Below are 24,304 nucleotides of genomic sequence, written 5' to 3'. Positions count from 1 at the left end.
CATCCTCTTGCTGCTCCAGCGTTTGAAAGCAGCAATCCACCACAGAAGCCTCACAGCACTGGACAACACCCAGAAAGTGCAGTGGAGTGGAACCAACAAGCCCCTGCCACAACCAATACCCCTCTGGCCAGCGCAGGGTGGAGTGCCTCACAGTTAGCCAGGAAGCATAGCCCCATTGGCTGGCAGCCCAAGTGAACCTCAGAGACAGTGACGTCCTATAAGGAGTACAGCAGCACCCAAAAGAATGACACCAGACAGTGGCCTGACGTGTCCAGGAATAAGCGATAGTGGCATGTGGCCCAGAGCCCAGTGAACATAGGCCCTCTCCCAGGGCACAGACCCCATGCAGCAATGCCCTGGGCTGCACACTTGGAGGATCGACAACAGGAGACTCTCTAAGTACTGAGTTGTATACAACATTTTATTTTAATATTGGAAAAATGTATTTTAATGGTTATTTATTTACCAATACAGGCATTCAGCAATTTAAACTCCACGTACAGGACCTAATTCCAGTTGTAATATTGTTTCCTATGGGAACCGATGCTTCACTTAAACATTTCCTTTGAAGTCATGATTTTTTCAACAACACAATCACAACTTTAAGTGAGGAGTTCTTACTTCTAAAGAAATAATTGTAAACATTTATGGGGGAAGATTATTATCATTTAATTCGTTTCAAGGCCGTGTAATCAGAAATCTTCTCTTCCCAGGCCAGAAAAAACAGTGAACCGCAGAACCTTGTCTCTTCCCTCAACACTAATATTACATCTAAATTAGTTATCTCTGCTGCTTTAGATTTTACTTCAGTTCTTTAAATGACATTCACAGTTCTTGCCCACAGCACACTTCAATCTTTTCCTATTTTGCTTCCAGTTTGATGTTCTATAGCTCTTTGATTCATTTATTGCCCTTTCAATTAAATCATTTAAGCTGCTACATTTAAACTCTACCTGCTGCCACATTTGCTTCCCTAAAACATTAAACCCAAGAGCAGAACAACAAAAAGAATTTCATAGGCGGCTACACTATAAACACAGTTATGGTACCTCAATAGACCAGCTTTAATTACAAAGATATAGATGATCTCTGGGAAGTATAAATTTAACTATACTATCCAAAATTATTAAAGCTTGAATATTGACATGAAACATTAACTGGGTTTCTCTCTGCATGGATGCTGCCAGACCTAAGCATTTTCAACATTTACTGGTTTTATTTCAGAATTCCAGCATCTGCAATATTTTGTTTGTGTGTTGCTGAAATAAGGTGTACCTTCTACCAATTTTCATTGTATTGCTGCTAACAGAGTACATTAGGGGAAATTCACTTGTGGATGTGACATATTTGGAATGACTGAAGACCTCTGATAATGTTCCACAAAGGAGGGCAATAGAGCACATGGGATAGGGAGTAATATACTGGCATGGATTGGAGGTAATGTACAGGCATGGACTGGAGGTAATGTACAGGCATGGACAGGCTGTATTATACTGAATGGGTTGAGGTTACTTCATGAGGAGAAAACATTAGGAATAAATGGTTCATTCTCTGGTTGGCAGGCTGTAACAAGTGCAGTATCACAAGGATCGGAGCTTGGGCACTCAGCTATTCACAATGGATATTGGGAGTAAGCGTAATATTTCCAAGTCTGGAGATGATACAAAACTGGTGACGAAAATGTATTGCAACGATAATGCAAAGAGACCTTAAGGCATTTAGACAGGCTGAGTGGGCAACACACAGCAGGTGGAATACAGTAAAGAACAGTGATGGGTTATTCACTTCAGGAGGAGGAATGGATATGCAGAGTACTTTTTAAATGTTGAGAGATTGGAAACTGTTGATGTTCAAAGGGACCTGGATGTCCTTGTACATAAATTATGAAATCTAATATGCAGGCATAGCAAGTATTTATGAAGGCAAATGGCGCATTGGACAATATTGCAAGACAATTTGAAGACAGAAGTAAAGATGTCTTTCTTCAAGCGTACACAATGTTGGCGAGACTGTATTTGGAGTATTTTGTGTAGTTCTGGTTCCCATACCTAAGGATGGATTTACTTGCCATAGAGGAAGAATAGTGGAGGTTCCCTAGAATGAATCCAAAGATGGTGGAACTGTCCAGTTGAGAGAGACTGAGGAGATTGGGCCTAAACTCTCTGGAGTGTAGAAGAATAAGTGTGATATCATCAAAAACAATGTAATTCTTAAGGGGTAAATGCAGGAAGGATGTTTCTGCACTGACTGGCGGAGAGCTTCAAGAACCAGGGCGCACAGGCTCTCAAAAAAAGTTATCTATTTTAGACTGAGATGTGGAGGAATTTCTTTGCTGAAAATCCTTGGAATTCTCTACTCCAGAGCGCTGTGAAAGCTCAATCATTATGTATGCTCAAGACAAAAACTGGTAAAGTTTTCATTACTCATGATACCACGGGATTTGGGCATAGCACATGAATATGGCATTGAGGTAGATGATCAGCCATGATTGTGACTGGCGGAACAGGCTCTCGGGACTGTAGGGACCTGTGCCTGTTCCTATTTTTCTATGTTAGCATTTAGACAGAATTTCAGAGTAAAGTTTACCTCCTGCATACAATCAGAAAAGAAGTATTTCAACTCTTCACACTGATTCACTAATTTTTAAAGACTTTTTCTAAAACTGATAAAACATTCCCTCACCCATTCATCTGCAGATGTTCTTGGGGAGCTTGAAAGACCACCTGAGTTCAACAGCTAGGCTTGACTGATATCTGACAAATTAAAACCTATTATTAAAATTTACATGGAAAGCAAATATAGAATGTACTTGAAAAAAACCTGCAATTTAGTTTCACAATCTTGAATTTAGCAGCTTTCTTTTACATTAGGAGCCCTGTGAAATTTAACAGCAATTTACTCATTTCTGAATCTCAACCCAAATGCAACATTGTCCAAACACCAGCCCCCCTCCATAGATCATTAACGGTTAAAATTTAAGTACATATAAATAATATTTGTGTACATGAGATATATAAATATATATCACACAAAACAATTTATAAAGGATGTTCGTGTAAGTCAGCCAGCAACTATATTATAATAAGACCAGCTGGAATGAAGTTGGCTGCCATGACTGATGGTGTGTGACAAATGAAGTGCAGTATTACACCTCTCAATCCCTTGTAGCAATGGTATGCTGTGGAAACCATAGCGTTAACAAACCAATTCCATGTATCAGATAAAACCTACAAATTATTGCCAAACCCCAAGTGAAATGGTGGGTGTTGAAGTACCCTTTGTTAAACTTTGATCTGTCCACAACAGCATTCAAACAGCACCAAGAAGTCATCCTTCAAATCCCTTTAGTGCAGTAGTTCAGGCTGGAGGCCAATTTTCCGTAGGGTATCCTCTGGCATGCAAAACACTGGGTTAACTGGCTTTATCCGCTGATCTCCCATCAGGGACAGGCCGGCCACTCCAAACAAAGTGTGGAAGGGATCAACCTAGCAACATAAAAATAAACGATAATGGTGATCAAAGAAACCTGGTTTATAACGAAACTGTCCAATAATTAGCCTTACATGTAAGGCTCACCTTACATGTAACAAAACTCACCTGCACAGAGTCATTGACCAGTTGTGTCGGAAATAAATACTTATATTTGTGGATTGATGAGAAACTGGTACGTATGAAATTGTTTGACATTTCCGAATGAAAAGTGTTTCTTGGAAATAAATTCAACTCAGTATATGCTGTAACCAATCTGCTGCTCCAGAAAGTGACTTTGGAGAAAAAAAACAAGTAGTTTAGGGTGGAGGGGCTAAGAAATGGGATTTATGGTCCTGATCTGCTGGAAAACCTGGGTTGGAAAAGATGTGGAGGCCTCTATATTGGTAGTTAGGAGATAGTGAGGACTGCAGATGCTGAAGATCAGAGCTGAAAAATGTGTTGCTGGAAAAGCACAGCAGGTCAGGCAGCATCCAAGGAGCAGGAGAATCGACGTTTCGGGCATAAGCCCTTCTTCAGGACGTTCAGCTAGTTCCTGAAGAAGGGCTTATGCTTGAAATGCCGATTCTCCTGCTCCTTGGATGCTGCCTGACCTGCTGCACTTTTCCAGCATGACACTTTTCAGCTCTATATTGGTAGTTGCCTAGCAGTCTTTTCTGGACTTAGTTTTCTACTTTCACAGACTTTAGTAGTCAGGCAATCAGGAAAAAAACTTTCGGAGCTCCAATTTTGCCTCTTTGCAACAGAGATTTCTGCGAACCTAATACAGTTTTCAAATAAGAGTATTTCTGACTACCTTGTACCCCTGAAAAGCTGAACTGTGACCACTTCCCAAGACTCAGATCTAGCTTGATTTAAATTCAATTTTGTCAATAAGAAATCAGCTGAACTGAGAAAAGTCCTTAAATCCTTTCCTTTGTTGTTAAGCTCTAGGCCAAACAGAGTGTTTTGCTCTTTTGTTCCTTTCTTTAAAAATATCATCTCAGCTGAGATCAATTTCTTTTGTGCTGTGAATAAGTGTCTGTGTTTGGAATTAAGAGACTATAGTTCTAACTCCAGATTCTAGTGTACAATGTTAACCAGTGTTTGTCACTTGTTTTAAGAATAAGGGGGAAGAGCAGCAGACCATTAGTCATTGGGTCTTCATAATTAGGCGGACAGACAGGAGGTTCTGTAGGAACGAGAGCAACTCACAGTTGGTCCCAGGTGCCAGGGTTCATGAATCATGTCTTCAGGATCCTAGAGGGGGAGCAGCCCCAAGTCGTGGTCCACACCGGCACCAACGACATAAGGAGTAAGAGGGCTGGGGATTTAAGGCAGAAATTCAGGGAGCTAGAGTGGAATCTTAGAGCTAGGACAAATAGAGTTATCATCTCTGGTTTATTGTCCATGCTACGTGCTAGTGAAGCGAGGAATAGGGAGGGAGAGGACTTGAACACTTGGCTACAGGGACGGTGCAGGAGGATGGGTTTTGGATTCCTAGATAATTGGGGCTCTTTTTGGAGTAGGTGGGACCTCTATAAACAGGATGGTCTTCACCTGAACCAGAGGGGTACCAATATTCTGGAGGGGGGGGGGGGGAATTTGCTAATGTTCTTCAGGAGGGTTTAAACTAATTCAGCTGGGGGATGGGAACCAGAATTGAAGTATAGAGGAGGTTGAGAGTAGGGAGGTCCGAAATAGAGTTTCAGAGTCGCAAGAGGGACCAGCAAGTAAGAAGTTGGTTTGAAGTGTGTCTGTTTTGGCACAACATCGTGGGCCGAAGGGCCTGTTCTGTGCTGTATTGTTCTATGTTCTAGGAGCATCCGGAATCAGGTGAACTTGCAGCATGGGTTGGTACCTGAGATTTCGATGTTGTGGCCATTTCAGAGACATGGGTAGGGCAGGGCAGAGATAGGAATGGTTGTTGCAGGTTCCAAGATTTGATGTTTCTGTAACAGCAGAGAAGCTGGTAAAAGAGGAGGGGGTGTGGCATTGTTAGTCAAGGACAGTATTACGTCTGCAGAAAGGACGCATGAGGATTCAGCAACTGAGGTAGTATGGGCTGAGATTGGAAACAGGAAAGGAGAGGTTACCCTGTTGGGAATTTTCTATAGGCCTCCGAATAGTTCCAGGGATGTAGAGGAAAGGATAGTGAAGATGATTCTCGATAGGAGCAAGAGTGACAGGGTAGTTGTTATGGGGGGCTTTAACTTTCCAAATATTGACTGGGAATACTATAGTTCAAGTACTTTCGATGGGTCAGTTTTTGTCCAATGCGTGGAGGTTTTTAAGATCATAAGACATAGGGGTGGAAGTAAGGCCATTCAGCACATCGAGTCCACTCTGCCATTCGATCATGGCTGATAGGCATTTCAGCGCCACTTACCTGCACTCACCCCTTAATTCCTTGTGAGATTAAGAATTTATCAATCTCTGCCTTGAAGACATTTAATGTCCCAGCCTCCACTGTGCTCCATGGCAATGAATTCCACAGGCCCACCACTCTCTGGCTTAAGAAATGTCTCCTCATTTCTATTCTAAATTGATCCCCTCTAATTCTAAGGCTGTGCCCACAGGTGCTAGTATCACTGCCTGACGGAAACAAATTCCCAGCATCCATTCTTTCTAAGCCATGCATTATCTTATAAGGTCATTGGTGACCTTTAAGCGGCAATTGGATAGGTACATGGATAGGTGCTTAAGCTAGGACAAATGTTCGGCACAACATCGTGGGCCGAAGGGCCTGTTCTGTGCTGTATTGTTCTATGTTCTAAGTTCTAAGTTTCTATTAGATCTCCCCTCAACCTTCTAAACTCTTAATGAATACAATTCCAGGATCCTCAGTCATTCATCATATGTTAGGCCTGCCATTCTAGGGATCATCCGAGTGAATCTCCTCTGGACTTACTCCAGTGCCAGTATGTCCTTCCTGAGGTGTGGGACCCAAAATTGGACATGGTATTCCAAATGGGGCCTAACCAGAGCTTTATAAAGTCTTAATAGCATGTCGCTGCTTTTACATTCCAACTCTCTTGAGATAAATGACAACATTACATTTGCTTTCTGAACCACGGATTCAACCTGCAGTTTTCTGACACAGTATGTAGACAAGCAAACAAGGGGCAAGGCCACATTAGATTTGGTACTGGATAATGAACCCGGCCAGGTATTAGATTTGGAGGTGGTGAGCACTTTGGTGATAGTGACCACAATTCAGTTATGTTTACTTTTGCGATGGAAAGGGATATGTTTACACCAGAGGGCAAGAGCTACAGTTGGGGGAAAGGCAAGATTTAGGATGTATAGGATGGGGAAGGAAACTGCAGGGGATGGGCACAAGAAACATTCTGTGTGTCCTTGATAAGTATGTACCTGTCACGTAGGGTGAAGTGGTCTAACGCAGGAGCCATGGTTTACTAAGGACGTTGAATCACTTGTCAAGAGGAAGAAGAAAGCTTATGTTAGGATGAGATGTGAAGGCTCAGTTAGGACGATTGCGAGTTACAAGGTAGCCAGGAAAGACCTATACAGAGCGCTAAGATGAGTGAGGAGGGGACATGAGACATTGCTGGCAAATTGGATCAGGGAAAACGCTGAAGCTTTCCATAGGTTATATAAGAGATAAAAGAATGACTAGAGTAAGATTAGGGCCAGCCAAGGACAGTAGTGGGAAGTTGTGCGTGGAGTCAGAAGAGATAGGGGAAGCACTAAAGAATATTTTTCATCCGTATTCACACTGGAAAAAGACAATGGTGTCCAGGATAATATGTTGAAACAGGCTACTAGACTAGATGGGATTGAGGTTCACAAGGAGGTGGTGTTAGCAATTCTGGAAATGGTGAAAATAGATAAATCCCCTGGGCCAGATGAAATTTATCCCAGGATTCTCTGAGAAACCAGGGCAGAGTTTGCAGAACCTTTGGCTTTGATCTTTGATTAGATTAGATTACAGATTAGATTTTTTTTTAGATTAGATTACAGTGTGGAAACAGGCCCTTCGGCCCAACAAGTCCACACCGACCCGCCGAAGCGCAACCCACCCATACCCCTACATTTACCCCTTACCTAACACTATGGGCAATTTACTATGGCCAATTCACCTGACCTGCACATCTTTGGACTGTGGGAGGAAACCGGAGCACCCGGAGGAAACCCACGCAGACACGGGGAGAACGTGCAAACTCCACACAGTCAGTCGCCTGAGGCGGGAACTGAACCCGGGTCTCTGGCACTGTGAGGCAGCAGTGCTAACCACTGGGCCACCGTGTCTTTATGTCATCATTGTCTACAGGAATAGTGCCAGAAGACTGGAGGATACCAAATGTTATTCCCTTGTTCAAAAGGGGAGTAGAAACAACCCTGGAAATTATAGACCAGTGAGCCTTACTTTGGTTGTGGATAAACTGTTGGAAAAGGTTATGAGAGATGGGATTTATAATCATTTAGAGAGGAATAAATTGATTAGAGATAGACAACACTGTTTTTGAAGGGTAGGTCATGCCTCACAAACCTTACTGAGTTCTTTGAGAAGGTGACCAAACATGTGGATGAGGGTAAAGCAGTTGAGGTGGTGTACATGGATTTCAGTAAGACGCTTGATAAGATTCCCCATGGTAGGCTATTACAGAAAATACCAAGGCATGGGACTGAGGGTGACTTAGCGGTTTGGATCAGAAATTGGCTAACTGCAAGAAGAGTTTAATGCAGAAAAGTATGAGATGATTCACTTTGGAAAGAATAACAGGAATGCTGAGTACTGGGCGAATGGTAAGAGTCTTGGTAGTGTTGATCAGCAGAGAGATCTCTGTGTTTATGTACATCGATCCCTCAAAGCTGCCATCCAGGTTGATAAGGTTATGAAGAAGGCATACGATGTGTGAGCTTTTATCAGTAGAGAAATTGAGTTTCAGAACCACAAGGTCATGCTGCAGCTGTACAAAATGCTGGTGTGGCTGCACTTGGGGTATTGCATGCAGATCTGGTCACCGCATTATAGGAATGATGTGGAAGCTTTGGAAAGGGTTCAGAGGCAATTTACTAGGATGTTGCCTGGTATGGAGGGAAAGTCTTATGAGGAAAGGCTGAGGGACTTGAGGCTGTTTTCATTAGAGAGAAGAAGGTTGAAAGGTGACTTAATTGAGACATATAAGATAATCAGAGGGTTAGATTGGATGGATAGTGACAGCCTTTTTCCGAAGATAGTGATGGCTAGCATGAGGGGACATTGCTTTAGATTGAGGGGTAATAGATACAGAATAGATGTCAGAGGTAGTTTCTTTACTCACAGTAGTAGAGACGTGGAACATACTGCCTGCAACAGTTGAAGACTCGCCAACTTCACAGGCATTTAAATGGTCATTGGATAGGCATATGGATGAGAATGGAATAATGTAGGCTATATGGGCTTCAGATTGTTGTGCTGCCCTGCGAAACCATCGAGGGCCGAAGGGCTTGTACTGTGCTGTTATGTTCTATGTTTTCTATCATAATAATCACACTCTACTGTATTCATTAGAAGTCTTGTAAAGATCACTTTCATTCTTGATAGCAGTACAAAAGGGAATCTATTAGCCATTTTGGTGACTAAATCAACACAGTTTATACTAACTGTGCAACTGGTAGAGTATAGGAGTTTGATTATCAGTGCATTCTTCCCATCTATCATAACATCTGCTCCAGTCAGGATTCCACAGATACTGAAATAGTCTGTACCCACATGAATCTACCCACATCTGAAAGACATCCAGGCTTGGACTGATAAGTGGTAAGGCACATTTATGTCACACAAGTGTAAGACAATAGCCAACCTCAACAAAAGAAAAATTAATCAACACCCCTTGACATTCAATAACATCATCACTGGACCTACCACTACCAACGTCATGAAGCTTACCATCAGTTAGAAGCTGAAGTGGACTAGCCGCATGAATATTGTGGCTAGAAGATCAGAGGCTAGGAATACTGTGGTCCCTCACCTCTGATTCCCCAAAGATTGTCTAATATCTGAAAAGTACAAATCAGAGTGTGAAGGAATACTCTCCATTTGCTTGGATGAGTGCGATTCCAACAAAATTCAAAGTTAAACACCTTTGGCGACCCATTAATCTCTTAACCCATTAAAACTTCATCAATTCACCACTAACACAATGACAGCAGTTAAAAATCACACAACACCAGGTTATAGTCCAACAGGTTTAATTGGAAGCACACTAGCTTTTGGAGCGACGCTCCTTCATCAGGTGATTGTTCTTCATCAGGACAATCACCTGATGAAGGAGCGTCGCTCCGAAAGCTAGTGTGCTTCCAAATAAACCTGTTGGACTATAACCTGGTGTTGTGTGATTTTTAACTTTGTACACCCCAGGCCAACACCGGCAACTCCGAGTCATGACAATGACAGCAGTGTGTATTATCTGTACAACTCACTAATGCTTCCTCAACGGCACCTTCCAAACCCACAACCTCTATCATCTAGAGAAACATAGCAGATACACAGGAACATCACCTCCTGAAAGTTCTCCTCAAGCCAGTCACCAATCTGACTTAGAAATTTATTGTTGTTCATGCTGGGGTCAAAATTCTGGAACTCCTTCCTTAGCAGCACTGTGGGTGTACCCCAAGAAAGACAGCTCAACACCGCCACTTTAAGGACAATTAGGGCTGGGCAACAAATGCTGCATTAATCACTGACCCTCACATCTCAAACTAATTTAAAAAGAGGCAAGTAACTTACTTGATTTACAATCGGACCCTCTGGCTACAGCAGACCTCCAGATGTAAGCTCCCAACCACAATTAATTGGACTGTGGAGTATTACTATATGAGGCATCCCCCTCCCAACCACACATCCCAATCACAGCTGCCTGGACACTTACCACATCTCCAGGCCGATCTGCAAATCCACCAGTCTCCTCATCCTGACAGGCCAAGATAAAACGGCTTAATTTATCTTTGTCAATCCAGTGCAATCGCCCAATGATTTTCAAAGAGGCCAGCACCCACCATGAGTAACAAACATCGGGTAACTGTAAGAAGGTCAGAAGGCACAGAAATCAAGAACTACAGTGACTAAATGGGTTTCATTCAATTTCCAAAACACACACTTCACGTCAGCATATTTAATCAGTAAAACTTGGGTTAAAGACTCCATAAATTCCTGAGGACTACAATCACCAGGGTGGACTAGTTGGCCTGAAGGACTGCTTCTGTGTCAAATATTCTAAATAATTTTGTCACACTGTAATTGCGGATTGTTCATTTAAAATGCTGACTGACTTACATAAACAATTCTTTTTAAAGCAATGGGGAATATGTTCAACGTGAGGAAGAGGAGAAAGAAACTGGAGGCTAGTAATACAAGATATCTGTATTGTCTCAGCCGCAAATGAAACATTCCTGACTTTTGTTGCTAATATTTAGTAAAGCATCTGGTATTTGTGGATGCTGATCTGAAACTTCTCAAATATTTAACAAAGCCATCAACAACTTGTTTTAGGAAAAAGTAAAGTGCAAATCTGGACATTCCAGGAAGTTAAGCAAATGACAAAGGAACTGCCAAAACATGTTCAATTTGGAACGGAATTAAAGCCTTGAACGTATTGGTGCTTCGTTGCATCTGCTACCCTTCTGGATGCTGAGGGTTATAGGTTGCTGCTAAGTGAGTCAATATTAGAGTGGTGCTAGAAAAGCACAGCAGGTCAGGCAGCATCCGAGGAGCAGGAAAATCTACATTTCGGGTGAAAACCCTTCATCACGTTCGCCCAAAACGTCGATTTTCCTGCTCCTCGGATGCTGCCTGACCTTTTGCGCTTTTCCAGCACCACTCTAATCTTGACTCTAATCTCCAGTAGGAAGAAAGTGAGGACTGCAGATGCTGGAGTACCAGAGTTGAAAAATGTGGTGCTGGAAAAACACAGTAGGCCAGACAGCATCCATCGCAAATTCACCTGCACCTCCACACACATCATTTACTGTATCCGCTGCACCCGATGTGGTCTCCTCTACATTGGGGAGACAGGCCGCCTACTTGCGGAACGTTTCAGGGAACACCTCTGGGACACCCACACCAACCAACCCAACCGCCTGTGGCTGAACATTTTAACTCCCCCTCCCACTTCGCCAATGACATGCAGGTCCTTGGCCTCCTCCATCGCCAGACCCTGGCCATAAGACGCTTGGAGGAAGAGCGCCTCATCTTCCGTCTAGGAACTCTCCAACCACACGGGATGAATGTAGATTTCTCCAGCTTCCTCATTTCCCCTCCCCCCACCTTATCTCAGTCCCAACCCTCGGATTCAGCACTGCCCTCTTGACCTGCAATCATCTTCCCGACCTCTCAACCCCCACCCCCCCCTCCGGCCTATCACCCTCACCCTCACCTCCTTCCACCTATCGTATTCCCAGCGCCCCTCTCCCAAATTCCCTCCCCCATACCTTTTATCTCAGTCCGCTTGGCATACCAGCCTCATTCCTGAAGAAGGGCTTATGCCCGAAACGTCGATTCTCCTGCTCCTAAACGGATGCTGCCTGGCCTGCTGTGTTTTTCCAGCACCACATATTTCAATCTAATCTCCAGCATCTGCAGTACCCACTTCTGCTGCTGAGTGAGACTTGGCAAGGAGATGCAGAGTACCCTCTACTTACGCTGATATATGTCCTTTGTAATCATAGAACCCCTACACTGTGGAAACAGGCCATTTGGCCCAACAAGTCCACCCAAACCCATTCCCCTACCCTATTACTCTGCATTTACCCCTGACTAATGCACCTAACCTACATACCCCTGAATACCCATGGGCAATTTAGCATTACCAATTCTCCTAACCTGCACATGTTCGGACTGTGGGAGGAGACCCACCTGTGAGGGCAATGTATGAATCTACAAAAGGATCTATAGAACGATTAAGTGAGTGGGTAAAAAGGTAGCAGATAAAGTAAAATGTGGCAAACGAGAAGCTACTCAGTTTGATAGGAAGAGTAGAAAAGCTGAAAATGTTTAAACTGTGAGAAACACAGGCTAATGTTCAGAGGGATTTGAGTGCTCTTGCACGGTAAACATCAAGATAAGATAGAGGTACAACGGTCAATTAGGAAGGCAAATGGTGTTTTGATCTTTATTAAGAAGGGGTTGGAAGAAGAGTCAGGGAATGGTGCTGCCATTGTACAGAGCATTGGTGAGATTGAACATGGATTTCAACATAGAGAGGGATATACATGTCTTAGGAGGAGTTGTTACACACATTCACTAAATTAATAATGGAAGTGAAGAAACTCAGCAAGTGTGGCAGCATCTGTGGGGAGAAAGCAGAGTAATGTTTCAAATCCAATATGACTTTTCTTCAGAACTTTGTTCCAAAGAATGGTCATAACTGACTCAAAACATTAATTTTGTTTATCTCTCCACAGATAGTGCTGCCAGACCTGAGTTTCTCCAACACTAGCTGTTGATATTTCAGATTTCCAGCATCTGAAGTATTTTGCTTTTATTTCCCTAGATTATTTCCTGGGCTGAGATGGGGTGGGGGGTGAGGAGTGTTTTGAAGATGTGGATATACCTTTGAGAGAGTTCAAAAGCAGCAGAACTACCGGACACAGCACCAAGCGTACTCAAAAAAGGTAACAATGCTACACTGGGTCAAACCATTTGATTAGTTCATTGCTTGGAGACAAAAACAAATTCAAATTTGGCTAATCAGTTTAAGTTATACCCAACAAAAATCAAACTCCAATCAAGTTTGAGTGGAGTACACTGACAAATCTTAAACACCAATGACACAATCTGATGCTCTGGAGTATTAGACCCGGGATAATTGAACAGCTGAGAGGAAATCTGTCACATCCTCACATATAAGGGACTGCTTGAAAAAATATTTCTCTTAAAGTCCCTATTCGATCAGGAACCTGTGACGCAGAAATTCCTAACAAGGAGGAAAGACGACCCAGTAAGATCCAAAGACAAGAACCTACAGCTGCCTGGTTTTGAGATAAGAAGTGTTGTTTTGTAAATCTTTATTGGACCATTATAGAAGGGAAGGTAAAAGATAGGTTAGAGAAAGGAATTGTAAATAGTGGTTAGTTAATTATTCTCTAATATATTTTAAGAAATAAAGTTGTTAATTTTTACTTTACATAGTTCTTGGCCACTCAAATTTTTACAAATTACTGCATGGGATACATCTTTTCTGTGTCGCTGGTTTTAAATTAAGCAGGAGGGTTTACCCAGTGACGTAACAGGGGTCGCTGAGTAAATGCTAGGTATGTTTCTCCTATATCCTCTGGGGTTTAGCACAATGAGAGGTGATTTAAATGAAACTTACAGGATTTTGATGAGATTCAACAGGGTAGACACAGGGAGGCCATTTTCCTTGGCTGAAGAGAATGGAATTAGGGTAATATCACACACATATCGTAAGCATCCCTTGGAAACTCTAATAGCTCTTTTTTTATAACTATTAATTGGTGTGACTGGTGTCACATTTTGTTCAAACTGGGCAAAATAAAGCTCATTCCTTTCAGGAAAAGATGTCAAATATGCTGCCCTTTCAGATGCAAGGTTAAACAGAGATCTTTTTAAATCCACTGCTTAGGAGAGGTGCCCTGAACAGGTTGCACGCCTTAACCAACAACACTGAAACAGATCATTTCATCATTCTCACATTGTTGTTTTTGGGATCTTGCTGTGCACACACTGGTTGCCAATTTCCCACATTATGAACATATGAATTTGGAGCAGCAGTGGGATATTTTGTCTCTTAAGCTGCCCTGCCATTTAACAAGACCATGGCTGATCTGATTGTAAATGCAGATTACAACAGTGACTACACTTCAAAAGAAAAATATCTCTGAATGCAAAACATGCTGTGAAAGGGTAACGTTGTGAAAGACACCAAAAATAAGAATCTTTCGTTTTTTTAAAAATAAGTGGAGAGAATCAAGTAATCGGCATGCAATAACGAATCAATTATTATTTTTATGACATAAGACAATGCAAGAAAAACAGTTGACAATGCAACAGTTTGATTTATCTTAAAAGAAAACATTTGGCAAATACCTTCTCAGGTCGTCCATTGAGGCCTCCAGATGGTAACTGCCGTTCACACAGCCACCAACCCAGCAAGTCAGCATTAACCTGGTGCAACTGGCCTGTAATAGCCAGAAACCCCGTGCAGCAATAGATCTAGACAGGAGCACGGAAAAGCCCATCAGTTAAAACTCTCACCACAATTCATGCCTCGGACAAAAATGCTACACCATGCTGTCACAGTAAGAATGGAATGTGGAAAAATGTTTCTACAGGACAGACAAAACTTACAGTCATAGAGATGTACAGCATGGAAACAGACCCTTCGGTCCAACCTGTCCAACACAGTCTAGTCCCACCTGCCAGCATCCGGCCCATATCCCTCCAAACCCTTCCTATTCATATACCCATCCAAATGCCTCTTAAATGGCGCAATTGTACCAGCCTCCATCACTTCCTCTCTCCAGTTCATTCCATACACACACCACCCTCTGTGTGTAGAAGTTGCCCCGTAGGTCTCTTTTATATCTTTCCCCTCTCACCCTAAATCTATGCCCTCTAGTTCTGGACTCCCCAACACCAGGGAAAAGACTCTGTCTATTTACCCTATCCATGCCCCTCACAATTTTGTAAACCTCTATAAGGTCACCCCTCAGCTCCGACGCTCCAGGGAAAACAGCGCCAGCCTATTCAACCTCTTCCTATAGCTCAAATCCTCCAACCCAGGCAATATCCTTGTAAATCTTTTCTGAACCCTTTCAAGTTTCACAATATCTTTCCGATAGGAAGGAGACCAGAATTGCACGCAATATTCCAACAGTGGCCTAACCAATGTCCTGTACAGCTGCAACATGACCTCTCAACTCCTGTACTCAATACTCTGACCAATAAAGGAAAGCATACCAAACGCCTTCTTCACTATCCTATCTATCTGCAACTCCACTTTCAAGAAGCAATGAACCTGCACTCCAAGGTCTCTTTGTTCAGCAACACTCTCTAGCACCTTACCATTAAGTGTATAAGTCTTGCTAAGATTTGCTTTCCCAAAATGCAGTACCTTGCATTTATCTGAATTAAACTCCACCTGTCACTTCTCAGTCCATTGGCCCATCTGGTCAAGATCCTGTTGTAATCGAGGTAACCCTCTTTGCTATCCACTACACCTCCAATTTTGGTGTCATTTGCAAACTTACTAACTGTACCTCTTATGCTCGCATCCAACTTGCTCAGATATTTTCTCAGTAACTGCTAGGATTAAATGAAAGCCTGGTGGGAATATGAAGTCAAAATGCAAAAGCATTTTTGCATTAAAACAATAGCTGCTGGAGAAATACAGAAAAACCACCATCTGATTGCTTTGACTCCAAATCCTTCTTCAAGGCTTGGTTCCTTAGACAAATTCACTTTTGGAGAGCTGGAAGCTGCATTAATTTCACCGTGGAGCAGTGAGCAGGACTGTCATTTCTGAGGCAGAAGATCAGGCTCAAATCCTACTCCAGAAAATATATAACAAAATCCAGGCAAACACTGAATGTGCATTACTCTGAAGTAGCACTGCATTGTCAAAGACAAAGGCAGAGATCTCTGGACAAACTGAGCTGACCTGGTGGCATCTATGGAGAAATGGAATATGAGCAATTCAAGAGGGCATTGGGAGATTGAGAGAAACGGTTTTGGAAAGGATATGGGGAAAAGGCAGGAGATTGGCATTGGGTAGAGCCAGTGCAGACATGGATGGGTGGAAATTGTCTCTTTCTGTGCTATAACAATTCTGCGATGGCACCACAGATGCTGCGAGACCCATTGAGTTTCTCCGGCATTTTGTGTTGTTTCAGATTTCTAGCATCTGCACCTTTATTCCACTATATTGTGAGAGGGCTGAGAAGTAAAAGATCCCACTGGAATATTTTGAACAAGAGCCAGGAGTTTTCCTGACCCTGGCCAATGCTACATATCCATCAACATCATGATATCTGATAGCATAGCTGATTCAATCATACTGATGTTTGTGGGGCTATGCTGCATACACATTGGCTGCTATTTTTCCCCAAAGTTTGGACAGTGACAACCTTTCAAAAAGCATCCATTAAATTAAACAAAACTCTTCCAAGTTGGTGAAAGGTACCATATAAACATTAAGTCTGTTAGTTATAAAATTGGAGAGGAAAGTTGAAAAACCCCATGCTGAGATATCTGCTGTGATTAATGTTTCTCTATTTCCTATATAATCCAGCATTTATATTGGAAATCAATTAATACCAGAATGAAGTTGTAATGTTTAAAAGCTTAGACTCTTCACACTGTAAACCAATGTCAACTTACCTGCCCGGCATGAGATTCAGAACCTGGTCGACATCCAAATCCTCCATCAAAGTTCATACAGGATAAAACAAATTCGGCTGCTGATTCTAGGTTGATGGCATCAAGTCTCCCCTGGAAAACAACCCAGTACTGGCATTACAAAGCAGCTGCACATTAAGGTTGATTGATGTGAGTTTTAGAAACTCAAACAAACAGTGAATCTACGCAAATAAAAAGTTCACATGCCCTTCACTCTTGCCAACTATGTATAGAGTTCCTTCCTCTAGATACCTGCTTCTGCTCAGGGACAACTTCATTACCCCATTAGCACCCCACCTTTTATATGGGAGTTTAAAAGATGCCAGATGCATCTCAATTGGAAGTTCACCTACTTCATAGTTAGAAGGCGCTATCAGAATGCTATCATAGTGGGATAGTCATTTGACTAGTAATCCAGCTCCTAGCTAATGTCATGGGGAGATAGTTTTGAATTCTACCATGGTGAATGGTGAGATTAGAATTCAATAAAAATCTGGAATAAATAAACCTAGCGACCATGTAAGCATTATCGATTTTCATAAAAACCCAGAAGATTCAGTCATGCCCTTTAGGGAAGAAAATCTGCCATGTTTACCTAATCTAGCATACACGTGACTCCAGACCCAGAGAAATGGGCCGATCTTAACTGCCCTCTGAAATGGTCCAGGCAGCCAATCAATTTTAGGGCAATGAGGGATGGACAAGTGAAGCTTTGCCTTCAATGCCCATAAAACAATTACATAGTCACAATATATATCAGGCAATAAGTTTGTTTCCATTCTTACCAATAGTGCAAGAGTTGCTACAGCACAAAAGGAGAACCTGGTGTCTATTTCACCTGGAACAGAAGAGAGATTTTTCAATAACAAAGTAATGTATTCACCTCACTCCACCCTGCTTGAGTAAAGTGTGATTCATTTCTTTAAGGAGAGAAATAGGAAATTAAAAGCTCATAAGAAGTGTTCTTCCTCACTTTCCAAACTCTCTCAGAGTTCACACAGAGGGTGGTGGGCATTTGGAACACGTTGCCAGCAGAGGCAGTAGAGGCAGGCACGGTAGATTCATTTAAGATACGTCTGGACAGATGCATGAGTAGGTGGGGAGCAGAGGGATACAGAACCTTAGGAATTGATCGACAGTTTTAGACAGTAAATTTGGATCGGTTCAGGCTTGGAGGGCCGAAGGGCCTGTTCCTGAGCTGTAAATTTTCTTTGTTCAATTTGCTCTTAAAGGGTGGGACAGGTGGCTCAGTGGTTAGCACTGTTGCCTCACAGCTCCTCAGTGCTGAAGAGCCTGTTCCTATGATTGAATATGTCTGAATAGGATGACAGTGAGGTTGTTTGGTGTTAGTACTACGACTAGTGATTTTCTTGACCTACATGAATTACCCAGACTTTGGCTATAATTTCAAAATTTACAAGATGACACTGACAGGTTGGTGGAATAGGCAGAAATGTGCCAGTTGAAATATAAAGCCCACAAGTGTGCAGTGATACACATTCGTCTGAAAGTGAGAGGCAGTGTAACAAAGGACTGCAGGTACAGAGATATGTTATTGTACACACAGTTGAAGGTGGCAGGACAGATTGAAGAAGTATTTTAAGAGAAAGCACGAAAGTTATGGTTAACCTCAGTAAAGCTCTTACTTGGCTGCAGTACTGCATCAAATTCTGGGCAACACAGTTTAGAAATGATAAGAGTTTAGAATTGGTGCAGAAAGGGCTTACAAGCATGCTTCCAGGAATGGGGAACTTCACATATGTGGATAAAGTGGAGATGCAGAGGAAAATTGCCATGGAGAAGGTTGAAAAAAGGTTTGAGGCATTCAAAATGAAGAACCAGAGAAACAAAGTCCAAAAGGGTAGATAAGGAGACCCCTCTATCGATGAACGGTCAAGAAAAACCATAGGACATTGTTATAAGGCGACTGGCAAGAAAAAAAGCAATACAGTATTACACAGAATATTTTTTTAAAATGCACTGCGTGATCAGGATCTGAGTGTGTGTGGAGTACAGGCAATTTCAGTCAGGAATTGAAAGCAGCCGGAGAGAAAGCAAAACATCAGGACAATGGAAGACAGGTAGGACGGTTTGACCAGCTGAGTTTCTCTTGGTAAGATCAAATCTGGACATGGAGTGAATGGCAGCTGTAGCCAATATAGGATTCATTCTTTGATTCGATTATAAAATAAGAATTAGGTTTTGGCTTCTGGAACGAGTCCACTAAATCCCAGGATGTTTTCTTTTAATTTCAAAGGCTGCTTTGTCCTTGTACACTGGGCCATTGGAGAGTGAGCAAAACGTTTGCCAGCAACAGTGTAGTCAATCTCCCTGCAAATCCCACTGGTCCCAGAGCTCAGTTGGAAGCCATAATAAGTTGGCCTGTGCCAAAGCTTCATGCACAAAGTTGTATTTATCCCCTCTCAGAACGACCCAATAGACTTATTAGACAGACTCATCATCTATTCTCAGCCATCCTGAGAAGGTGTTGCTAGTGGACCTTCTTGAACCACTGGTGGAAGTGCAGATACAACTGCTACAGAAGCCAGCAGTAGAATCACATACATTACTGCAAGTTCGGATTAAAACAAAGGCCCACACCAGGTATGAATGGCAGTAATTCTTTTATGGATCAGAACATCGGTGAACCAAAGTTTTCTTTAATGATAACCCAATTGTTTCACAGCTAATTCTACTTACATCAGTTATTTTACTTCTGGGTTAATATTAGAACTGTATTTATATTGTATAAATGAAGTCCTGACTTCATGCTGATAATACCAAAAATTATGTTCTATGGGACTATCACTGTGCTAAATGGGACAGACTTTAAACTGATCTAGCAACTCAAGATTGAGCATCATGAGGCAATTGAGCCAACAGCAGCAACAGAGTCATTCTTCAACCCAATCTTCAATTTCATGGCCCTGCATATTCCCACTCTTCCACTGACATCAAGCCAAGAGATCAACCATCTTCAATGAAAATGTAGGAGGGTGTGCCAGGTGCAGCACCAGGCATACCTAAAAACAAGATGCCAACCTGGTGACACTACATCACAGGGTTCTGATCATGACAAACAGCAAATGACAGAGAATCAGTCATCACACAAATAATACACCACGTGAAGTCTGCAGTCCTGCCACACCCAGTCATGTGGATCCACAAATATCCCCATACCCAATGATGGGGAAGTCCAGTACATCAATGCAAAATGTAAGACTGAAACATTCACAACAATCTTCAAATAGAACCACCAACTGGATGATCCATCTCTGCCTTCTCCAATGGCCACAAGTATGACAGGTGCCAATCTTCAACCAAGTTGATTCACTCCTCACTGTATGGATTCTATGATCTTCATGAAATCACAAAATAGCTGGAGGAACTAGATATTGCAAAGGGTATGGGTCCTACCAACAATCCAACAATGATACTTTAAACTTGTGCTGTAAAACTCACCACACCCTGAACCAAGTTATTCCAGAACTGCTACAACATCTATCCAACAATGTGGAAAATTGCTCAGATGTGTTCTGTACACAAAAAGACAAATCCATCCCAACCAATTATTACTCCATCAGTAAAGTGTTGCAAGGTATCATCAACAGTGTTATCAAGCAGCACCTGCTCAGCGACACCCAGTTTGGGTTCTACCAAGGCCACTTTACAGTCTTGGTTCAAACATGGAAAAAAGAGCTGAACTCTAGAAGTGAGATGAGGGGGACAGACCTTGACTTCATTGGGCTGAGTGTGACATCAAGGAGCCTCAGCAAAAACAGGAATCTATAGGTATCAAGGGAGCAAACTTTCCACTGGTTGGAGTCATTCCTGACACATTGGATGATGGCAGTAGTTGCTGGAGGCGTGGCATCTCAATTCCTCCAACCACAGGACTTCCTCAGGGTCATGTCCTGGGCACAACTTCAAAGTTTGTAGATACTTTAAAACATCTTTAGTTGCTTCATCAATGACCTTTGCCCCATCATAACGCCAGAAGTGGAGATGACTTCACAATATTCAGCATCATTCATGACTCCTCAGATACTGAAGCAGTCTGTGTTCAAATTCAACAAGATCTGGAGGCTTGGGCTGGTAAGTGTCAAGTAACATTAACACCACTCAAATACCAGGCAATGACCAATAAGATACAATCTAACCATTACCACTTAATGTTTAGTAGTGTTCACATCCAGTAGGTCACCACTGACCAGAAAGTGAACTGGACTTACCATTTAAATACAGTGGCTCTATGAGTAGGTCAGAAGCTAGAAATACTGCAGCAAGTAACCCACTCCTAACACCCTAAAGCCTGTCCACCATCCACAAGGCACAAGTCAGGAGGGGGATGGGAACCTAAATTGCAATTCCACCGTCCAGGAGGTTGAGATTAGTGAGGTCATGAAAACGGTTTCAAGGTCGCAAGAGGGACAGGAATGGTTGTTGCAGGTTCCTGGATTTAGAGGTTTCTAAAAGATGGTAAAAGAGGGGGAGGTGTGGCATGGTTAGTCAAAGACAGTATTATGATCGCATAAAGGATGTTCGAGGACTCGTCTTCTGAGGTAGTATGGGCGGAGGTTAGAAACAGTAAAGGAGAGGTTACCCTGTTGGGAGTTTTCTATAGGCCTCCGAATAGTTCCAGAGATGTAGAGGCAAGGATAGCAAAGATGATTCTGGAAGGGAGCGAGTGTAACAGAGTAGCCATTATGGGGACTTTAACTTTCCAAATATCGATTGGAAATATGATAGTTCAATAGGTCAGATGGGTCAGTTTTTGTCCATTGTGTGCATTTTTGTCCATTCCTGACAGTATATAGACAGGCCAACAAGGGGTGAGGCCACATTGGATTTGGTACTGGGTAATGAACCAGGTGTTAGATTTGGAGTAGGTGAGCACTTTGACGATAGTGACCACAATTCAGTTATGTTTACTTGAGCAATGAAAAGAGATTGGTTTATACCGCAGGTCAAGAGTTATAGCTGGGGGGAGGCAATTATGAAGTGATTAGGCAAGATTTAGGATGTATAGGATGGGGAAGGAAACTGCAGGGGATGGGCATAATTGAAATGTGGAGCTTATTCAAGGAACAGCTACTGCATGCCCTTGATAAGTATGTACCTGTTAGGCAGGGAGCAAGTGGTCGAGTGAGGGAGCCGTGATTTTCTAAAAAAGTCAAGAGGAAGAAGAAGGCTTGTTAGGATGAGATGCAATGGCTCAGTTAGGGCACTTGAGAGTTACAAAGGAAAGACTGAAAGAGAGAGCTAAGAACAGCTAGGAGAGGACTTGAGAAGTCATTGGCAGATAGGATCAAGGAAAACCCAAGGCTTTCTATAGGTATATCAGGAATAAAAGAATGACAAGAGTAAGCTTATGGCCAATCAAAGATAGTAGTGGGAAGTTGTGCGTAGAGTCCAAGGAGATAGGAGAAACTCTAAGTGAACATTTTTCGTCATTATTCACACTAGAGAAAGACAATGTTATCGAGGGGAATACTGTGATACAGGCTACTAGACTAGACAAGATTGAAGGTCACAAGGAGGAAGTATTAGCAATTCTGGAAAGTGTAAAAATAGATAAGTTCTATGGGCCAGATGGGATTTAGAGATAGAAATGTGTTGCTGGAGAAGCGCAGCAGGTCAGGCAGCATCTAGGGAAAAGGAGAATCGACGTTTCGGGCATTAGCCCTTGGAAAGCCAGGGAGGAGATTGCAGAGCCTTTGGCTTTGATCTTTACGTCATCATTGTCTACAGGAATAGTGCCAGAAGACTGGAGGATAGCAAATACTATTCTCGTGTTCAAGAAGGGGAGTAGAAGGGAGTAGGCCCCTGGTAATTATAGACCAGTGAGCATTATTTCGGTTGTGGGTAAAGCATTGGAAAAGGTTACAAGACATGGAATTTGTATTCATCTAGAAAGGAATAAGTTGATATGGGATAGTCAACACTGTTTTGAGAGGGGTAGGTCATGCCTCACAAACCTTATTGAGTTCTTTGAGAAGGTGACCAAACAGGTGGAGGAGGGTAAAGCAGTTGATGCGGTGTACATGGATTTCAGTAAGGCGTTTGATAAGGTTCTCCACAGTAGGCTATTGCATAAAATATGGAAGCATAAGATTGCGAGTGATTTAGTGGTTTGGATCAGAAATTGGCTAGCTGAAAGACGGCAGATGGTGGTGGTTGATGGGATATCTTCATCCTGGAGTTTAGTTACAAGTGGTGTTCTGCAAAGGTCAGTTTTGGGGCCACTACTGTTTGTCATTTTTTTTATATAGATATTTTTATTAGAGATTTAACATTTTTACAAGTTTACAAAAATAAACAAAACTCTCAAATACAAACATTGATATACAATTAAATCAAATATACAATAGCCAAAATTTAACAAAAGAAAAAAAAAACTCAACTGTCTACTAGTCTAACCTACAACTAACCAGAGTGTATATTTAAGTCTCTTACATGTTCGGAATGTGTTAACATCAAATGTAATAAAACCCGTATTCGTGCGGGATTCCTCTCCTAAGGGGCCCCGGACCAGCCAGGTTTGTAATCTCAATTAAATAAAAGCCCTTGTTAGGATAGCCGAAATATCTGTATTTATGTAATTCAAGAAGTCTGCCATACTTTATAAAATAATTCGGTCTTTCGGTGCACCACATTTGGAAGGATGTCAAGGGGAATTCATCCCATAATTAATCTGTGCTGAAAATGTGTTGCTGGGAAAGTGCAGCAGGTCAGGCAGCATCCAAGGAACAGGAGAATCGATGTTTCGGGCATAAGCCCTTCTTCAAGAATGAGGACAGTGTGCCCAGCAGGCTAAGATAAAAGGTAGGGAGAAGGGACTGGGGGAAGAGGCTTTGGAAATGCGATAGGTGGAGGGAGGTCAAGGTGAGGGCGATAGGCCGGAGTGGGGTGGGGCGGAGAGGTCAGGAAGATGATTGCAGGTTAGGAAGGCGGTGCTGAGTTCGAGGGATTTGACTGAGACAAGGTGGGGGGAGGGGAAAATAAGGAAACTGGAGAAGTCTGAGTTCATCCCTTGTGGTTGGAGCGTTCCCAGGCAGAAGATGAGGCGCTCTTCCTCCAACCGTCGTGTTGCCATGGTCTGGCGATGGAGTAGTCCAAGGACCTGCATGTCCTTGGTGGAGTGGGAGGAGGAGTTAAAGTGTTGGGCTACGGGGTGGTTGGGTTGGTTGGTCCGGGTGTCCCAGAGGTGTTCTCGGGTGTCATCGGGTGCAGCGGATGCAGTAAATGATGTGTGTGGAGATGCAGGTGGATTTGTGGCCGATATGGAAGGATCCCTTGGGGCCTTGGAGGGAAGTAAGGGGTGAGATGTGGGCGCAAGTTTTGCATTTCTTGCGGTTGCAGGGGAAGGTGCCAGGAGTGGAGGTTGGGTTGGTGGAGGGTGTGGACCTGACAAGGGAGTCACGGAGGGAGCGGTCTTTTCAGAACGCTGATAGGGGAGGGGAGGGAAATATA

At 42.6% G+C, this 24,304-nt stretch overlaps 1 protein-coding gene across 1 annotated transcript in view; it reads right to left on the bottom strand.

The window, feature by feature from the left end:
* Positions 1-407: 407 nt before the first annotated feature.
* The window catches only part of rabggtb (Rab geranylgeranyltransferase subunit beta), a 59,457-nt gene continuing 35,560 nt past the window's right edge, over positions 408-24,304 (bottom strand). Inside the window, exons 5-9 of the mRNA XM_043700067.1 lie at positions 17,617-17,669; positions 16,814-16,924; positions 14,522-14,647; positions 10,347-10,496; positions 408-3,485 (exon numbers count right to left, since the gene is read on the bottom strand). Coding sequence (XP_043556002.1) covers positions 3,345-3,485; positions 10,347-10,496; positions 14,522-14,647; positions 16,814-16,924; positions 17,617-17,669 — 581 coding nt within the window. The 3' untranslated portion in view covers positions 408-3,344. The remainder of the gene's footprint in view (positions 3,486-10,346; positions 10,497-14,521; positions 14,648-16,813; positions 16,925-17,616; positions 17,670-24,304) is intronic.

Source organism: Chiloscyllium plagiosum, chromosome 11 (assembly GCF_004010195.1).
Source record: "Chiloscyllium plagiosum isolate BGI_BamShark_2017 chromosome 11, ASM401019v2, whole genome shotgun sequence".
NCBI lineage: Eukaryota > Metazoa > Chordata > Chondrichthyes > Orectolobiformes > Hemiscylliidae > Chiloscyllium > Chiloscyllium plagiosum.
The sequence above is the reverse complement of the archived record's forward strand: the minus strand, read 5'-3'. Positions and strand labels throughout refer to the sequence as shown.